This window comes from Pan troglodytes, chromosome 1 (genome assembly GCF_028858775.2).
Source record: "Pan troglodytes isolate AG18354 chromosome 1, NHGRI_mPanTro3-v2.0_pri, whole genome shotgun sequence".
Lineage (NCBI taxonomy): Eukaryota > Metazoa > Chordata > Mammalia > Primates > Hominidae > Pan > Pan troglodytes.
In genome coordinates this window covers 138233684-138250277 of record NC_072398.2, presented here as the reverse complement: position 1 = coordinate 138250277, position 16594 = coordinate 138233684, and the positions used below count along the sequence as shown (strand labels likewise).

At 37.5% G+C, this 16594-nt stretch overlaps 2 protein-coding genes across 2 annotated transcripts in view; one reads left to right on the top strand and one right to left on the bottom strand.

Annotated features, from left to right (window-relative positions):
- The window catches only part of DIPK1A (divergent protein kinase domain 1A), a 124107-nt gene that overhangs the window by 77186 nt on the left and 30327 nt on the right, over positions 1–16594 (bottom strand). The window lies entirely within an intron of this gene.
- On the top strand, positions 12128–12740 carry LOC104001541 (meiotic nuclear division protein 1 homolog). The gene is given in 3 exon segments (XM_009425446.5): positions 12128–12184; positions 12186–12438; positions 12441–12740. Coding segments are annotated over 3 exon segments (504 nt in total). The 3' UTR covers positions 12635–12740.

Sequence of the window (16594 nt, the reverse complement as noted above, 5' to 3'; positions counted from 1 at the left end):
TTGCATATTCTCTTTCTTCTTTTGAAGTACCTTTCACTGACCTGAGCATGGAGAGTGTCTTTTCACCCTTGATAACTCACTCAGAAGTCACCTCCTCCAGAATACCCCGTACACCCTAAGAATTCTATCATGCTTTCCTCCGTGCTATCTCTATATCTGGAACACACTTTGATTATTACTCTGAGTATACTATGCTATAATTAACCTCCGTACGTTTATTTACTCCATTAGATGCAAATCCAGGCTCAGTAAAAATTTATCCAGACAAGGATGAATGAGAAGGAAGAATAAAGAAATGGAGGGAGGGAGACCCAGGGAAGTTTCTTCTGCACAGGAACCATGTCTTACTCATTTCCATATATCTAAGGGACAAGGCAGTACTTAGGATACATGGGTGCTCATCAAAATGTTTGATAAATTGATTTGACATCAATCTTAAAGGAAAACGAACGCCTTGGCAGATAATTCTTATCAAATGGAAAACTGCCATTAATCGACATCATGTAATATTTGAGCCAAATCTATTGTGTTGTACACAAGTATATCACAGGCTCAACTTGAGACCCTATAGAACCTACTAACTGACAAGAACTAAGCTAAACATTCAGAATTCAAAGATGCATGAGACATGATACTTTCCCTCAATCAACTCATACTTTAGATGGGGACTCAGGTAAGTAAAAAGATAATTACCATCTAATATGATAAAAACTATATCCAAGTGATATGATTTGTCTGTGTCATCACCCAAATCTCACCTTGAATTGTAATAATCCCCATGTGTCAAGGGCGTGGCCAGTGGAGATAAATGAATAATGGGGGCAGTTTCCCCTATACTGTTCTCATGGTAGTGAATAAGTCTCATGAGATCTGATGGTTTTATAAATGGGAGTTCCCCTGCTACAAGCTCTCCTTGCCTGCCACCATGTAAGATGTGACTTTGCTCCTCCTTTGCCTTCCACCATGATTGTGAGGCTTCTCCAGCCACGTGGAACTGTGAGTCAATTAAATCTCTTTCCTTATAAATTACCCAGTATCGAGTATGTCTTTATTAGCAGTGTGAGAAGGGACTAATACACCAGGACATGTTCAGAGTAACCATGGTACAAAGAAGAGATACATATCTAGCTGGAGGTGATACAGGCAGAGGGAATTCTGAAAGGATTTCTTGGAGAAGATAGTTTCTTAACTCTACCTTAGAAGATTAACAGATGTTTTAACATGGTTGATTGGTGAGTTAGTCCATGAAGCAGGGAACACTTGTTCTGTGGCTCCAGCATCCTCCTAGGAAAAAACTCATTCTAAAGGAAAGTGAATCTAAGCACATAAGCTAGGGTAAAGACAATGGGTTGGTACTGCAGAGGCAGGGCAATACATCGCTTGAACTAGACCAGCTGAAGAACCAAACCAAAGAACTGAGTCTCAGAGAACATTGGGTATCAGAGCATGGGGGTGGCAGTAGATTTTTGCATAGGAGCCAGAGAGTAAGAGGAAGGAAAGAGGTGTGGGGCATGGTATCTCAGAGAAAAACATTCATGGAATACAGGCTGGGGGAAATGGCCACCCACAGAGTAGTCTAGAGAATTGTAGTCAAAGGCAAACTTGAGCTATCCCTGGGACTCCCTGAACTAGTTGGGGAAGGGGTTGGAGGAAGCCGGTTTCCACAGTTAGGAGGGTAATGCAGAGCCAAAGAAATGCTACTTGCTGCTGTTACTGACACTTTCGTATTTTTTTTTTAATCTCAAGTTGCTTTGTTCTAGGTTGCATAAGAAAAGTGTGAGACACAATTTCAGCCCTCAGACACTGTTTATTTCAGGAGTTTATAACTGTATTGAGAAAGCAATTGTGTTTTGGTTTTCAATTGCTATAGAAACACACTCAGGATGGACAAATTGTGAACGATGTCCCAGAAAAGGAGAGCCCAAAGGAGAGAACACAAAGATGACCATATCAGACCAAATCCAGAGGAAGTATGTAGAAAATGCAATGTGTTGCAAAAAAATTGACATAAGTATAAGGTAGCATATATAGGCTTACTAATTAGAAAGGAGAATTTGCTAGTCGGGAGTAAAAAAATAAGACAATTTGCTACATCCTAAGTGCTTTTGAGGACAGGAGGACGGTGGGACCTGAGGAACCTGGCTCAGTGGGAGAGCAACTGTGCGTCAGTCTTGGGCAGGACATCTCTGGAGTGGAAGTACTGTCTGGAGAAAGACCAGCTCCTCGGAGTTGGGCAGTAGGTAAGAACAGGATCCAAAGTGAAGGCTAAAAGTTTGATCCTGCCTCTATTTTCAAGTACCAAACCAGGGTAGTCAGTAAGATAGTGAAAGCAAGTCATCTATAAAAGGTACAAGGAAAGGGACCAGGAGTTCTATCCTCAGCCCTTGGCTCTCCACCTAAAAAACAATTACCTGGAAAGCCCTCAAGCTTGAAGGTCATCAGAATGTGCTCTAATTGTTTGCCTCAGATTGGAGGTTACTGCACAAAGAAATTAAGACCTCACATTTATTTATTTATTTATTTTTTCTGGTAGAGCAGTCACAAAGAACTTAATGTCTGTTTTTAAAATTTAAGAATTTTAAATCTAAAAAGGTTAGTGTTTTAAATGTTCCTTTTTACATTGTTTAAGCGAATACTATTTAAATAATATTTATGTTCTCTAGTTTAACTGTTTAATTAAAATCTTAATTGTTTTTGGCTTTCGTTTCACTATTTTGTATGCCCTTTTGCTTAGTTAACAGCATTTTAATCAATTTTCCTTTATCTATAGCTTTTTTTATTGAAAAATACATGCTCATTTCAAAAGCAGAAGATTTGAAAATCACAACAACTTAGTAGTCATTTAATTTTTTAACATTTGAAATATTTCTTTTCAGTTTTTTTGGAGAAATTTTTCTTTTTTTTTTTTTTTAGCATTATTGTACTGTAATCTTATTTAATTGAACTTCTGGATCTTGTGGTAAATAATGCCTCAGGGAGAGGGTTTTCCAGACGAATTATTTGCACCCAACTACACAATTTCGTCCGGGGAGAATAACTCATGAGGGAACTGTTTGCTTTTAAGTGTAATCCAGATGCCAACACGACCCATATTTCTGTAGACTCATCCATGGACATGGTTCAATCAATGCGGTTTGCTAAGATGAGGATTCTAAGAACTCGGGAGGGCCCTATACTTGCTGGCAGTCCTCTGGAAGTCTGAAGGTGTTTAGTAACATAAATCCTATTCTTAAGTTAATTTTGATTTGTCTTTCAGTCAATTAAAACTTTGTTCATTTGTTTTAGTTCTCCAACAAGGCTATGTGCACAGCATATTTTGAACCCTGGCATACATGAATGTCTGTAACCTTCGAGAATGAAACAAAATGCAGCCAGTACAACACTCTCTAGTCACAACCTTTTCCCCTGAAAACTTTGGCTCACAAGTTCTGGCACTGGTGCTGTAGAAAAGTCTGTCATCCATAGCTACCATCTCCCTCACAGTTTTCATCTCCTTTCTTTTTTTCCTCTGCATTCTGAGAAAATTTCTCAAATGTGTTTTCCACATCATTGCTTCAGTACACCTCAGGGTGAATCCTGCTTTTAACACTGTCTTCAGTTTATATCTTCACTGCTATTTCATGTCCAGTTTACCTGTAGCTTTCCATGCTTATTGTTCCCTTTTCATCTCAGCCTATTTGCTCCTTATACTTTTTGTGTGTGTATGTTTGTTTTTGTTTTTTTGAGATGGAGTCTCACTCTGTTGCCCAGGCTGGGGTGCAGTGGCACGATCTCGGCTCACTGCAACCTCTGCCTCCTGGGTTCAAGTGATTCTCCTGCCTCAGCCTTCCGAGTAGCTGGGACTACAGGCGCCCACCACCACGCCTGGGTAATTTTTGTATTTTTAGTAGAGACGGGATTTCACCATATTGGCCAGGCTGGTCTCGAACTCCTGACCTTCTTACTGCCTGCCTTGGCCTCCCAAAGTGCTAGGATTACAGGCATGAGCCACCTCACTCAGCCTGTTCCTTATACTTTTATACTTCAGTTCCACAGAGGCTATATCTTCCTGAATCAACTAAGGATGCTAGAAAAGTTTCAAAATTTCTTACATTTCTATAATAAATAATTTTCAGAGAGTTGCTCTTCCTCTAAATCTTCATAATGATGTTCCCTTTGTTCTGAAAGTTTTATAAGTCCCATATTGCTATGTGATCTCTCATTTGAGGATGAGGAAAACATCTAGACCTGGTATTTGACAACAAACAGGTATATGAACCACCACTGGCCCCATTCTGTCAACATATGTACTAGTGGAATCGTCTGCTCTAATCTACAGCTGCATAGTTGATGAGCATAACTTCTAATCTAATTCCCAGTGTCTTAACAGGCTTCCATCTGGGGCAGGTCTGCTAAACTCAAATCCAACCATCAGGCTTAGTGTTACACAGAAATGATGGAATATTTAGAAACAAAACAAAACAAAACAAAAACGAAACTACAATCTCCAGCATATTACTTGAGACTCTTTTCGTTATTAGTCCATGGAAAATCTATCTCTAATTGGCTTCAACTGAAACAGAATTTAGGGACTCAAATAACATACCTCTCCATTTATTTAAATCTTTTTAAATTTCTCTCAGCAGTATTTTATACTTTTCAGTGTAGAGGTGTGCATGTTTGTTAAATTTATTCTTAAGTATTTTTGATGCTATTAAAAGATAATTGGTTTTTAAATCTTATTTAAGTAAAAACAGTTAATTTTTTATTGCCCTTGTATCTCAAGACTTTGTTAAATTTACTTATTGTTTATAGTAGTTTTAAAATTGATTCCTCAGGATATTCTACTATATAAATAATCTGAGAATAGGGAGCTTTTACTTCTTCCTTTTTAATCTTTTTTTTTTTTTTACTTCTCCTTGCCTTATTGCATTGGCAAGGACATTCAGAAAAATGTTGAGTAGAAATTTTGAGAATGGTATCCTTGCCTGTGTAGCACCCAATTCTGTCGCTGTTCAGGGCGCCACTATATAACCCGCACGGATCAAGGGGAACTGAAAAAAGAGGGAGTCAATGCGGGAATAAAAGACAAAGACAAAACAGTATATTTGGAAGAAGGAGTCAGGGGGCACCTTGCCTCTAGTGGACAAGGGCCCTGAGCTCTACACAGCCCTCCGTATTTCTAGGCAAAAGAGATAGTGAGAAGGTGGGTGGAAGAAGGGGTCAGCTGCTCGGTCCAGAGTAGGCTTTCAAGACTGCATTCTTCGAACAACAGGCTCTAGATGTCGCAGTAGATAACGTCGGTGTCAGGGAGTGATTGAGTCCAGCAAATCTTCTGTCGGCAGGAGCACTTGTGAGTTTGCTCATATCCTGCATTCATGATAAACAGTTTGCTGTTTGATCATATAGCTTCCAGTGGAATGCTGAGTTGGTCATGTCCCATGGGCCTTCGGCTCCCTGCACTTGCCTTGTTCCAGATATTAAAGGCATAGTCCTCAGGGGCTTATTACTAAGAATGATGTTAGCTGAAGTCATGTTGTAGATGCCCTTTATCAGATTGATGAAACTATCTTCTAATTCCAGTTTGCTGGATTTTATTTAAGCCCCATGCTGATTTTGGTCAAATGCTTTTTCTGTGTCTATTGAGATGGCTACATTTCTTCTCCTTATCATTAATATGGTGGATTACATTTATTTATTTTCAAATACAAAACCAATTTTATATTCCTGGGATAAAACCCACTTGGTCATGTTGTATTAATCCTTTTATTTATAGCTGGATTCAATTTGTTAATATTTTGTTAAACAGCTTTATGTATGTTCATAAGAGATTTTTAACTTTTCATAATGTCTTTACTAGATTTTAGTATCTGAATTATACCAGCCTCACAAAATTAGTTGAGAAGTTATTTCTTCTTCATTTTCTGAAGCTGTTTGTTAGATTTTACAGTGTCTTTCACAAATGTTTGAGAATTCACTTTTGATACTCTCTGGGCCTGAAGTTTTCTTTGTAGGAATGTTTTCTATCACAAAGTGAATTTCCTTGACACATAAAAGACTATTCAGTTTTTTGGGGTTTTTTTGTTTTTTGCTTCTGTTTTTGAGACAGTCTCGCGCTGCAACCCAGGCTGGAGTACAGGGGTACGATCTTGGCTCACTGCAACCTCCGCCTCCCAGATTGAAGCAATTCTCCTGCCTCAGCCTCCCAAGTAGCTAGGATTACAGGCATGCACCACCATGCCTGGCTTATTTTTGTATTTTTAGTAGAGATGGGGGGTTTCACCATGTTGGCCAGGCTGGTCTTGAACTTCTGACCTCGTGATCCACCCTCCTCGGCCTCCCAAAGTGTTGGGATTACAGGTGTGAGCCACCGTGCCCGGCCAAGACTATTCAGTTTTTAAATTTAATTTTGTGTCAGTTTTGGAAAGCTGCATTTTTCCAGGAATTTGTTTCATCGAAGGCATCAAATTTATTGGCGTAAAGTTGTTTTTAGAATTCGATTATCTTTTTGAAGTTTACAGATACATAATCATGCTCCTCCTTCATTATCAGTATTGGTATATAATAAGCTTTTTCTAGGCATTTTCAATTTTTTTGATCTTTTGAAAAAATCCATTTTGGTTTTGTTTATTGTCTCTGTTGTCTATTTTCTAGTTAATTGATATCTGCTATTGTCTTTACTTTCTTCTTTCTTGGGTTTAATTTGCTTATTTTTTTCCACCTTCTGGTAACTTAAATATTACATTTTAACACTTCTTCCTTTCTAATATGAACAATTAAAGCTATAAATTTCTCTGTAAGCAGTGCTTTAACTGCATCCCAAAAATGCTAACACATTTTTTATTATCATTCAGTTCAAAATATTTTCAGAAATACACTATCTAATTTCCAAATCTTTGGGGGTTTTCCAAATATCTTTTTGTTACTGACTTATATTTTAATTCAACTGTAATCAGAAAACATACTCTGTTAGATCTCAATCTTCTAAAACTTATTAAGACTTGTTTCATGGCCCTGGATATGGTCTATCTTGGTAAAAGTTCCATGGTACCTAAAAAGACTGTTTATTCTGTATTTTTTGGGTATTGGGTTCTATAAATATTAACTGGGGCAAGCTGGTTAACAGGGCTATTAAGATCTTCTATATCTGTACAGACTTTTGGCTTAGTTGTTCTACTAATTGCTCTAAAAGGGATATGAAAATCTCCAAGTATGACTGTGGACTTGAATCCTTTCTTCCATCTGTCAGTTTTATGGTTTATGTATTTTGAAGCTAATTAGGCATACATACATTTGGGATTATGTCTTTCTGATATATTGAGTTTTTAAAATTATAAAATGTCCCTGTTTATCTCTGGTAGTACTCCTTGAAGTCCATCTTTTCCATTATTAAATTATCTATTCTAACTCTCGAATTATTTGTTTACACAGTATATCCTCTCCCATCCTTTTACTTTGAAGCTTTGTATCTTTTGTAAGTGCATGCCTTGCAGACAGCTTAAAGTTGGGCAATGCTTTTATCCAACTTGACAATCTCTATCTTTTAATTGTAATGTTAAGTTGATTTACATTTGATTTGGCTGGATTCGGCTGGACTGGCCATTTTAGTGTTTTGCATTTGTCTCATCTGTTTGCTGTTTCTCTGTTCCTCTTTTGGGGTGAACTGAAAAAAAAATTTTAGTATTCTTATTGTCTTTTAAAAACAGCTTTATTGAAATATAACTCATATACCATACAATTCACCCATTTAAAGTATAGAATTCAATGTTTTGTTGTTGTTGTTGTGTTGAGACAAGGTCTTGCTTTGTCACCTATGATGGAGTACAGTGGCGATCACAGTCCCACAAGGTCACAGCCTTGACCTTCTGTGCACAAGTGATCCTCCCATCTCAGCTTCCCAAATAGCTGGGACTACAGGTGCATGCCACCATGCCAATTTTTTTTTTTTTTTTTTGCAGAGATGAGATCTTACTGTGTTGCCCAGGCTGGTCTCAAACTCCTGGGCTCAAGCAATTCTCCCACCTCAGCCTCCCCAAGTGCTGGGATTACAGGCATGAGCCTCTGCACCTGGCCCAGTTCAATGTTTTAAAAAATATACTCATAGGTTTGGAAAAACATCACCACAATCACATTATAGATCATTTTCATCCCCTTCAAAGAAACCCCGTACTCATTAGCTGTCCTTCCCCTCATTTCCCCAGCCCAAAGCAAACATGAATCAACTCTCTTTCTCTATAGATCTGCTTATTCTAGACATTTTATGTAAATGATATAATACAATATGTGGTCTTCTGTGACTGGCTTTTTTCACTTAACTTTTCAAGATTCATCCATGTTACAACATGAATCAGTACTTTGTTTCTTTTTATTGCTGAACAATATCCCACTGTATGGATATACCACATTTTATTTTTCCATTCGTCAGCTGATGGACATTTGGATTGTTTCTACTTTTTTACTATTTTAAATAAGGCTGCTATGAACATCCATGTGTATGTTTTTCTGTGGATGTGGGTTTTCATTTCCATTGGGTATATATCTAGGAGTGGAACTGCTGGGTCTTGTGTAACTCTACATTTAACTTCTTAAAAAACTACTAAACTATTTTACAAAGCAGCTGCAATATTGTACACTTCCACCAGCAGTGTATGATTTCCTATTTCTCCACATCCTTGTGAACACTTGTTATTGTTCTATCTTTATTATAGCCATCCTAGTGGATGTAAACTAGTATTTTGTGGGCCTCTATTGTCCTTTGCTGAACTCTTTGCATTTTTGTTTTACTGGTTGCTTTAGAAATTAAAATATACATCCATAACTAATACAATCTACTTAGAGTTAATGCTGTACTACTAAACACTAAATACAGATATCTTGTAACAGCATTATTCTATTTATCCCAATCCTTTGTGCTACTGTTATAAACCCTACAATACAGTGCTTTAATTTTTCTTTAACCACTAATATGTCTTTTGAAGAAATTAATAAAATAATCTACAGTCTTTCAAATTTATTCACTGATTTGCCATTTCTATTGATCTTTATTCATTTCTGAAGATATGAGTTACCAGTTAGTGTCATTTCTAGTGTTATTTCTAGTATTAGTTCTTTAGCCTGAAGTATTTATTTTAGCATTTCTTATATTACAGGTCTGCTGGTGATGAATTCTTGTTTTTATCTGAAAAATGTCTTCAGTTAATCTTCATTCCTGAAGACTAGTTTTTCTGGATATGAAATTCTAGAGGCTGGGTATGGTGGCACATGCCTGTAATCCCAGCACTTTGTAAGGCCAAGGTGGGCAGATCGCTTGAGCTCAGGGGTTTGAGACCAGCCTGGCCAACATGGCAAAACCCCGACTCTACTAAAAATACAAAAATCAGCTGGGCGTGGTGGTGCATGCTTGTAATCCCAGCTACTCAGGAGGCTGAGGCAGGAGAATTGCTCGAACCTGGGAGGCAGAGGTTGCAGTGAGCCAAAACCGCACCACTGAACTCCAGCCTGGGCAACAGAGTGAGACTCCATCTCAAAGAAAAAAAAAAGAAAAAAAGAAAAAATTTCTCTTTCTCTGTTTGAGGTTTCCTACTTGTTCAATTACTATACATATTTTCTTTCATAGTCCTCAAGCATATTTATAATGACTGCTTTAACATCTTTGACTTCGAATATGAACACTTGGTCATCTTGAAGATATTTTGTTATTGACTACTTTCTCTTGAACGTGGTTACATTTTCCTGTTTCTTCACATGTGTAGTGATTTTTGGATTGGTTATTACACATTATGCATAATATGTTGTCATGACTCTAGATTCTGTAACATTCCTCTGAAGATGGATCTTTGTTCTAGCAGGCAGTTAATTCGGTGAGCCTCAATTTCCAAATTCTGTCTCTCCTGCCATCACCATCTGCTGAAAGCTCTTCTCCATTCTTTTAGCTTCCAGGTGCTGCTTTTTCATTGCATTTCCTGGGCCTCCCCACACATATGAAGGAGTTGGGCAGATGTTAAATGCAGGTTTGGGGACTAATCTTTCTGCATCTCCTCCCCTTCCACGATTTTTTGCCTAAGTTTCTGGCTGTTCTACTAGTCCTGAGCCCTGTTATCTAAGATTTCTGCCTTTGGAGCCAGGCACAGACTGGGGAGTACCTTCAGGGGCAAGTTCCTTCCTTTCAGATTGAGTTTATCTTTTTTTTCACTTCCTTTCCAGTGCCTTTAAATAGCTGTTTAAAATATATAAATACATATATGTAATTGTTAAATCTACATTTCAATAATCTTTGTCTTTGGGAGGTTAGTGTGAGTAATCTATTATGTTATCACCAGCAGCTGAAATAATCAATGTTGTTTTGATTCAGTGTCTCATACTGGGTGAATTTTTTTGATTCTTCATCCACCTTCCAGAGGTTCATCTTCATCCTGGCTGACTTTCCAAGTTGTCACAAGATGGAACCACCAGCTTTCAGAGCTACATGCTTCCATCTTCAAAACCAGAGAAGGAAGAAAGAGTCAAACCAACAAACGTGGTCCTGGGCTTCACTCCAACTAAATAAATTTTTAGAAAACATAACCACCCTTGAACCAAGCACTGTGGCCAGTAGAATGCTATGAGCTGACTGGCTTAGGCTTGGGTCACTGGTCATCTTCTCCCTCTAGCCTTATTCCTTGTTTCTGACTCCCTGAAGGCCTACAACCCCACTTACAGGTCCTTGTTGCTTTTGTAAGCCAGGGGAGTGATGCTGTTGAATACTCTTCCTCAAAGGCAGCATGGCCTTTTGTGGCTCCCAATTTTAAAGACACAGGTCAATTGCAATTCTCTGACTCTCAGAAGCCTGAAGTCTTTTCTCCTCACCTCATATAGCCCTTGAAACTATGGTTCCCAGTCCCCATTGGCCATTTTGGCTTTAGCTCTCTTTCATATCTGAGTTTGAGTTTTCTTGTCATTTCTGGTATCTGGAGATTTCCTTTGCTTGCTTTCAAACTTAATTAGGTAGTAATAAAAAAAAACTGAGAAAGGGAGCTTATATTTTATCCAGCATTTCTATGTATTTGCAGAAGACAAAAAGAGGAATCTTCTCATATTAACTAAATCCACCATCAGTAACTTTCCTTAGCCTTCAGGATATAGAACCAATTCTAATTCATTTAACACAGAGGGCCCTTCAAGGTATTATTTACCCTCTTAGTTTCATGACCTGAATACCCCCAAACGCAATCTTTTCTTTTGCGAAGGAAAGAACTTTTTGTAGTTCTCTCTTCAGGCCACGCTGTTTCTTCTTTCTATGCCTTTTCTGATACTGTTTACTCTATACAGAATATTATCTCAAGGTGCCCATGCCCTCACACACAAATTTTGATCTAGTCAACTGATACTCATTCTAAAAGTCTCCAATAAACATGGCTTCTTAAAAGCCTTTTCTGTCTCTCCCTCCCCTATACCAACTAAGACTAAGATGGTCCCTTCCTGGGGTCCTGTAACACTCTATACACACTTCTGAAATACAAATATCACTCCAATTGTTGACTTACTTTTCCCACTAGACTAAACTCCTTGAAAGAAATATGTCTTATGTAATTGATTACTTCTAGTACTTCATTCTTTGCTTGGCACATATTAGATATTTGACAAATGTTTGTTGAATGAATGGAGAGACAGATTCTTTTTTCTTATTTTTTTAAATTAATAGATTTATTATTTAGAGCATTTTTTTTGGTTTACAGAAAAACTGAACAGAAAGTACAAAGTTCTCATATAATTGGCAAAACCTGGAAGTAACCAAGATGTCCTTCAGTAGGTGGATGATACATAAACTGCGGTACATCAGACAATGGACAATTATTTAGCAATAAAAAGAAATGAGCTGGCCCCTCACCCCATGTGCAGACCCCATCATTGGAAGGCCTGGTGCCCATACCATATCAAAGAAAAAAGGACTGAGTGCAGAAGAAAAGAGAGCCTGCATGATGGAAACATTTTTTAAAACAAAAGATGTATTTCAATTAAAAGACATGGAGAAGGCCAGGTGCGGTGGCTCATGCTTGCAATAGTAGCACTTTGGGAGGTTGATGCAGGAGGACTGCTTGAGGCCAGGAGTTCAAGATCAACCTGGCCAACATAGCAAGACGCCATCTCTTGAAAAAAAAAAAAAAAAGACATGGAGAGGACTGCTCCCAAAGAGAAAGGCATTACTGCTGTGTTAGTAAAAGAAAAAAGTCCTTCAAAGTTTAGTTGATAATGATATGGTTGACTGTGAGAGAACTGGAACTTCTAATTTTTATCAGTCTTTTCCAAGTAAAATTCTTCATGCAAGAACATATAAATTGGAGGTTCTGAAATCTCAGTTGTTTCAGGGAAGCCAAAAGCATGCAAACTTACAGAAAAGCATCAGAAAAACTAAAATTGGCCAACATGAGATGAAGGAGTGAACCGTGTTAGCCAAAGAGCATTCTTCACTCTTGGATCAAAGGCAGAAGTTGAAAAATGCAAATAATGTGACCCGCGAGTTGTTGAAGAAATACATCAGGCAAATAAAGTACTTGCTAACAGATAGACTGATAACATATTTGCAATAAAATCTTGGGCCAAAAGAAAATTTGGGTTTGAAGAAAATAAAATTGATAAAACTTTTGGAATTCCAGAAGACTCTGACTACATAGATTAAAATATACCATGGTGGTAAAGAATCTACGAGCTCGCAAATATGTAAATTTTTAAATATTATCCAACTAGGCTGGGCACAGTGGCTCATGCCTGTAATCCCAGCACTTTGGGAGGCCAAGGCGGGCAGATAACTTGAGGTCAGGAGTTCGAGACCAGTCTGACCAACGTGGTGAAACCCCATCTCTACCAAACATACAAAAATTAGCCAGGTGTGGTGGCACATGCCTGTAGTCCCAGCTACTCGGGAGGCTGAGGTAGGATAATCACTTAAACCTGCGAGGCAGAGGTTGCAGTGAGCTGAGATCATGCCACTGCACTCCAGCCTGGGCAACACAGCGAGACTCTGTCTCAAAAAAAAAATTAAAAAATTTTAAAAATCTTATCCAACTAAATGTACTGAACTGTCTTTTACCTGTAACAGTGTTTATCATTTTATTAAAGTATAAAATGTAAAAAAGAGAAAGAAATGAACCATCAAGCCATGAAAAGATGTAGAGAAATCTTAAATGTGTATTCCTTTTGTAGTCATTTTAAGATTTTAGAAAATTATTTGTCAGACATACCCTACCTGATTAAATGTGTATTCCTAAGTGAAAGAAGCCAATCTGAAAAGGCTACATACATACTGTGGAATTCCAACTATATAATATTCTAGAAAAGACAATGGTAAAAACATCTGTGGTTGCTAGGGGTTGGAGGGATGAACAGGTGGAGCACCGAGGATTTTTAGGGCAGTGAAACTACTCTGATTGATAACATAATGGTGAACACATGCCATTATACACTTGTCAAAACCCAAAGAATGTACATCAAGAGTAAACCCTAATGTAAACTAAGGGCTTCAGGAGATAATGATGTGTCAGTGTAGGTTTGTCAATTGTAACATATGTACCACTCTGGTGAGGGATGTTGATAGTGGAGGAGGCTGTACATGTGTGGGGCAGAGGGGTATATGACAATGCTCTGCTTAATTTTGCCGCAAATTTTAAATTGCTCTAAAAATTAAAGTATATTTTTTAAAATATGAAAGAGCTAAACATACATCTCAAGAAGAAGGAACAGAAAAACAAACAAAAACCCCCAAAACCCAAGAAGTAGAAGGAAAGAAATAATAAAGATAGAAACTAATGAAACAGAACATAACTTAAAATAAAAATCAACAAAACTAAAACTTTGTTCCTTTGAAAAGTTCTAAGAAGAAACTGAAAAGGTGAATAGTTTCTATACCTAAAAACTACAGAAGGAAGAAGTATCAGGGAGGCAGGCATGGTCAACAGTATATAATGCCATAACAAAGTAAAGTAAAATTCATATTGGAAACTGCCCAGTGGGGTGGTTCCCATCTATAATCTCAACACTTTGGGAGGCCAAGGCAGGAAGACTGCTTGAGGCCAGGAGTTTGAGACCAGCCTGGGCAATATAGCAAGACCCTGTTTCTTAAAAAAAGGAAAAGAAAACTGCCCAATCTAACAATGAGGAGATCACTGATATCTTGGGCAAGAATAATTTAAGTGGAATGGAATGAAGTAGAACAAGTTTCTAAAAGGAAAAAAAAATCCCAGATGTGTTGACATTAATGCTGACCTGTATCTGCAAGAAGCTAGATTTGATTTATCTTTATCTTTGCACAGTGCCTCACATATCGCTGCTTGCAACACTATTTGCTGAATTAATTCAGTTGGATGGAAAAGAAAGGACCACACATAAAGGGCTTTAAATGCTTGACAGTATTGAGACTTAAATGAAGAAGTTTTAAGATTTCTAAACAGATATACAGTCTGATGTTTAAAGAAGATTAATCTGGATGTTAGCTTAAGACTTTTAAAGGTAATACTGAGGAAAGGGAGACTAGTTAGGAAGTTGTTGCAGCAATCTAGGCCCTTCTGGATTAGGATAGGCCAACAGCAGTGAAGATAAAGGGTGAAATTTGAGAGACATTATGAAAGTAAACTTCTTAGGATTTGTCAACAAATGGATATGAAAGTTAGAAGAAAAAGATGTTAAAGGTATGAAAGACTGAAAAACTTTAGATAATAAAAAACGAAGGTCAGTGGTAACACACACTGGCATTTTAACTAAATGCAACCTCAACTTGATCTATTTCTATGGTTTAAGAAATTCAGGTATTTAATTTTCATCATACAACTTTTGGTCACAAAATAAATTTTCTTGAACAAATGAATGTTAAATCTAGATGTAAACTGAGATCTTTATAAATGAATTTTAAAAGTGGAGAATTTATTCAAATGCAAATACTTTTATATTTATTTCCAGAAGGCAAGATAATGGGACAGTTTTGAAATATCTAGTAGAATATGCCAATTTTCCATAAAAGTTTTTTTTTCTTAACAGTTTAAATCTAGGAGACTAGTTTAAAATCAAAAAGTTATGCATGAGAAAAGCTAAAATGACAAATCTGGATATGTATATCAGAAGTTTTCTATTTGTGGAAAGACACATACTTGCATAGTTCAAATGTATTTCCTGAGTCAGCATATACTGGAAGGTTTCTCACCTTCCTCTTTTCATCTTATTTTGGCTCACCTTCTCCCTCAAAACATCTTGAAACATAGATACTATGGAAACAAATGAAAATGATCTATCTCTGAAAGCATTCAGAATCAAATAGCTCAGCATTCCTCTTCTTTTTCACTAAACTGTGCTCTGCACCACAAAATTAAACAGACATCCCTAGGGATACAGATTTGCCAAGAGAGTTCCTGGCAAAAATAAAACCTGGCCCTTCTCCAGACTGCTATACATGGACAACAATGGAAGTTCTACAGATGGAGATTGATTGCTGGCTGGCTGGCGGGCCTGTGGTTACTTACTAGCGTCAAGATGAAGAATATTAGGCACAGATCATTTTCATGTCCAAAGACTTTTCTGACAACAAATGTGCTCTGCCTGACTTCTCACATTCAGCAACAGTGAGAGTTATTTACTGAAGAGATAGTTCTAATTCTAGCTCTATTCCTTTATGTATCAGACAAGCAAACTGAAGCCCAGCGAAGGTGGGTCATTTGCTCAGAATCATACAGCTAGTCGGTGACAGGACAAAACACAGGTCTTGAGATTCCCAGTTCAATATTTCCACCTCTCTATTGAGCAACACTACTGTCTAAATAATACTAAAAAGAACGTGTTGCTCATGTCTTAAACTCTTTTAATCTAAGTCATTTCATAACTTGACATTCCCGTTCAGTATTTTGCTGGAAATTGCAATATACTTTTATTTTGTGAGATACTATATATTAATATAACAGTTTTTTAAAGAACTATGTATTTTAAGTCCCAGAGTCACCAAAATAAAATGAGATTAGAAATGGTTTTAAAACTATTAAAACACAATTAATAAATTCTGAATCTTTAAACTTGGGGAGATTCTTTAAAAATTACGGCTCAATATATTTAAAAGCAGAGAGGGGTACTGGAATCAAGGTCACAAGACCAGGATTTAAGTGCTATCCCTGCTACTGACTAGCTGCGTGACCTGAACATGTTTCCTCCTTATCTATAAAATCAACAGGGTCGATCAGGGTCGCTGAAATTAGTTTTATCATTTAAAATACAGTTCCAGACAACTCAAGGATAAGATCTTTATGTTATCCTTATTATATTATAACGTGTTCAAGTAATTGAGCAAAAAAAAAAAAAAATCCCTCACTATTCTATAACTAACTAACTAAAGACATTAAAACACAGGAAATGGCTGGGCATGGTGGCTCATGTCTGTAATCCCAGCACTTTGGAAGGCTGAGGCGGGAGGATCAGGAGTTCACGACCAGCCTGGGTAACAAAGCGAGACCCTGTCTCTACAAAAAATAGGAAGATAAAAATTAGCCAGGCTGGAACATCTACTCTGGTGGCTGGAACAGCTACTCAGGTGTCTGAGGTGGGATGATCGATCACCTGGGCCCAAGAGTTCAAGGCTGCAATGAGCTATGATCACGCCACTGCA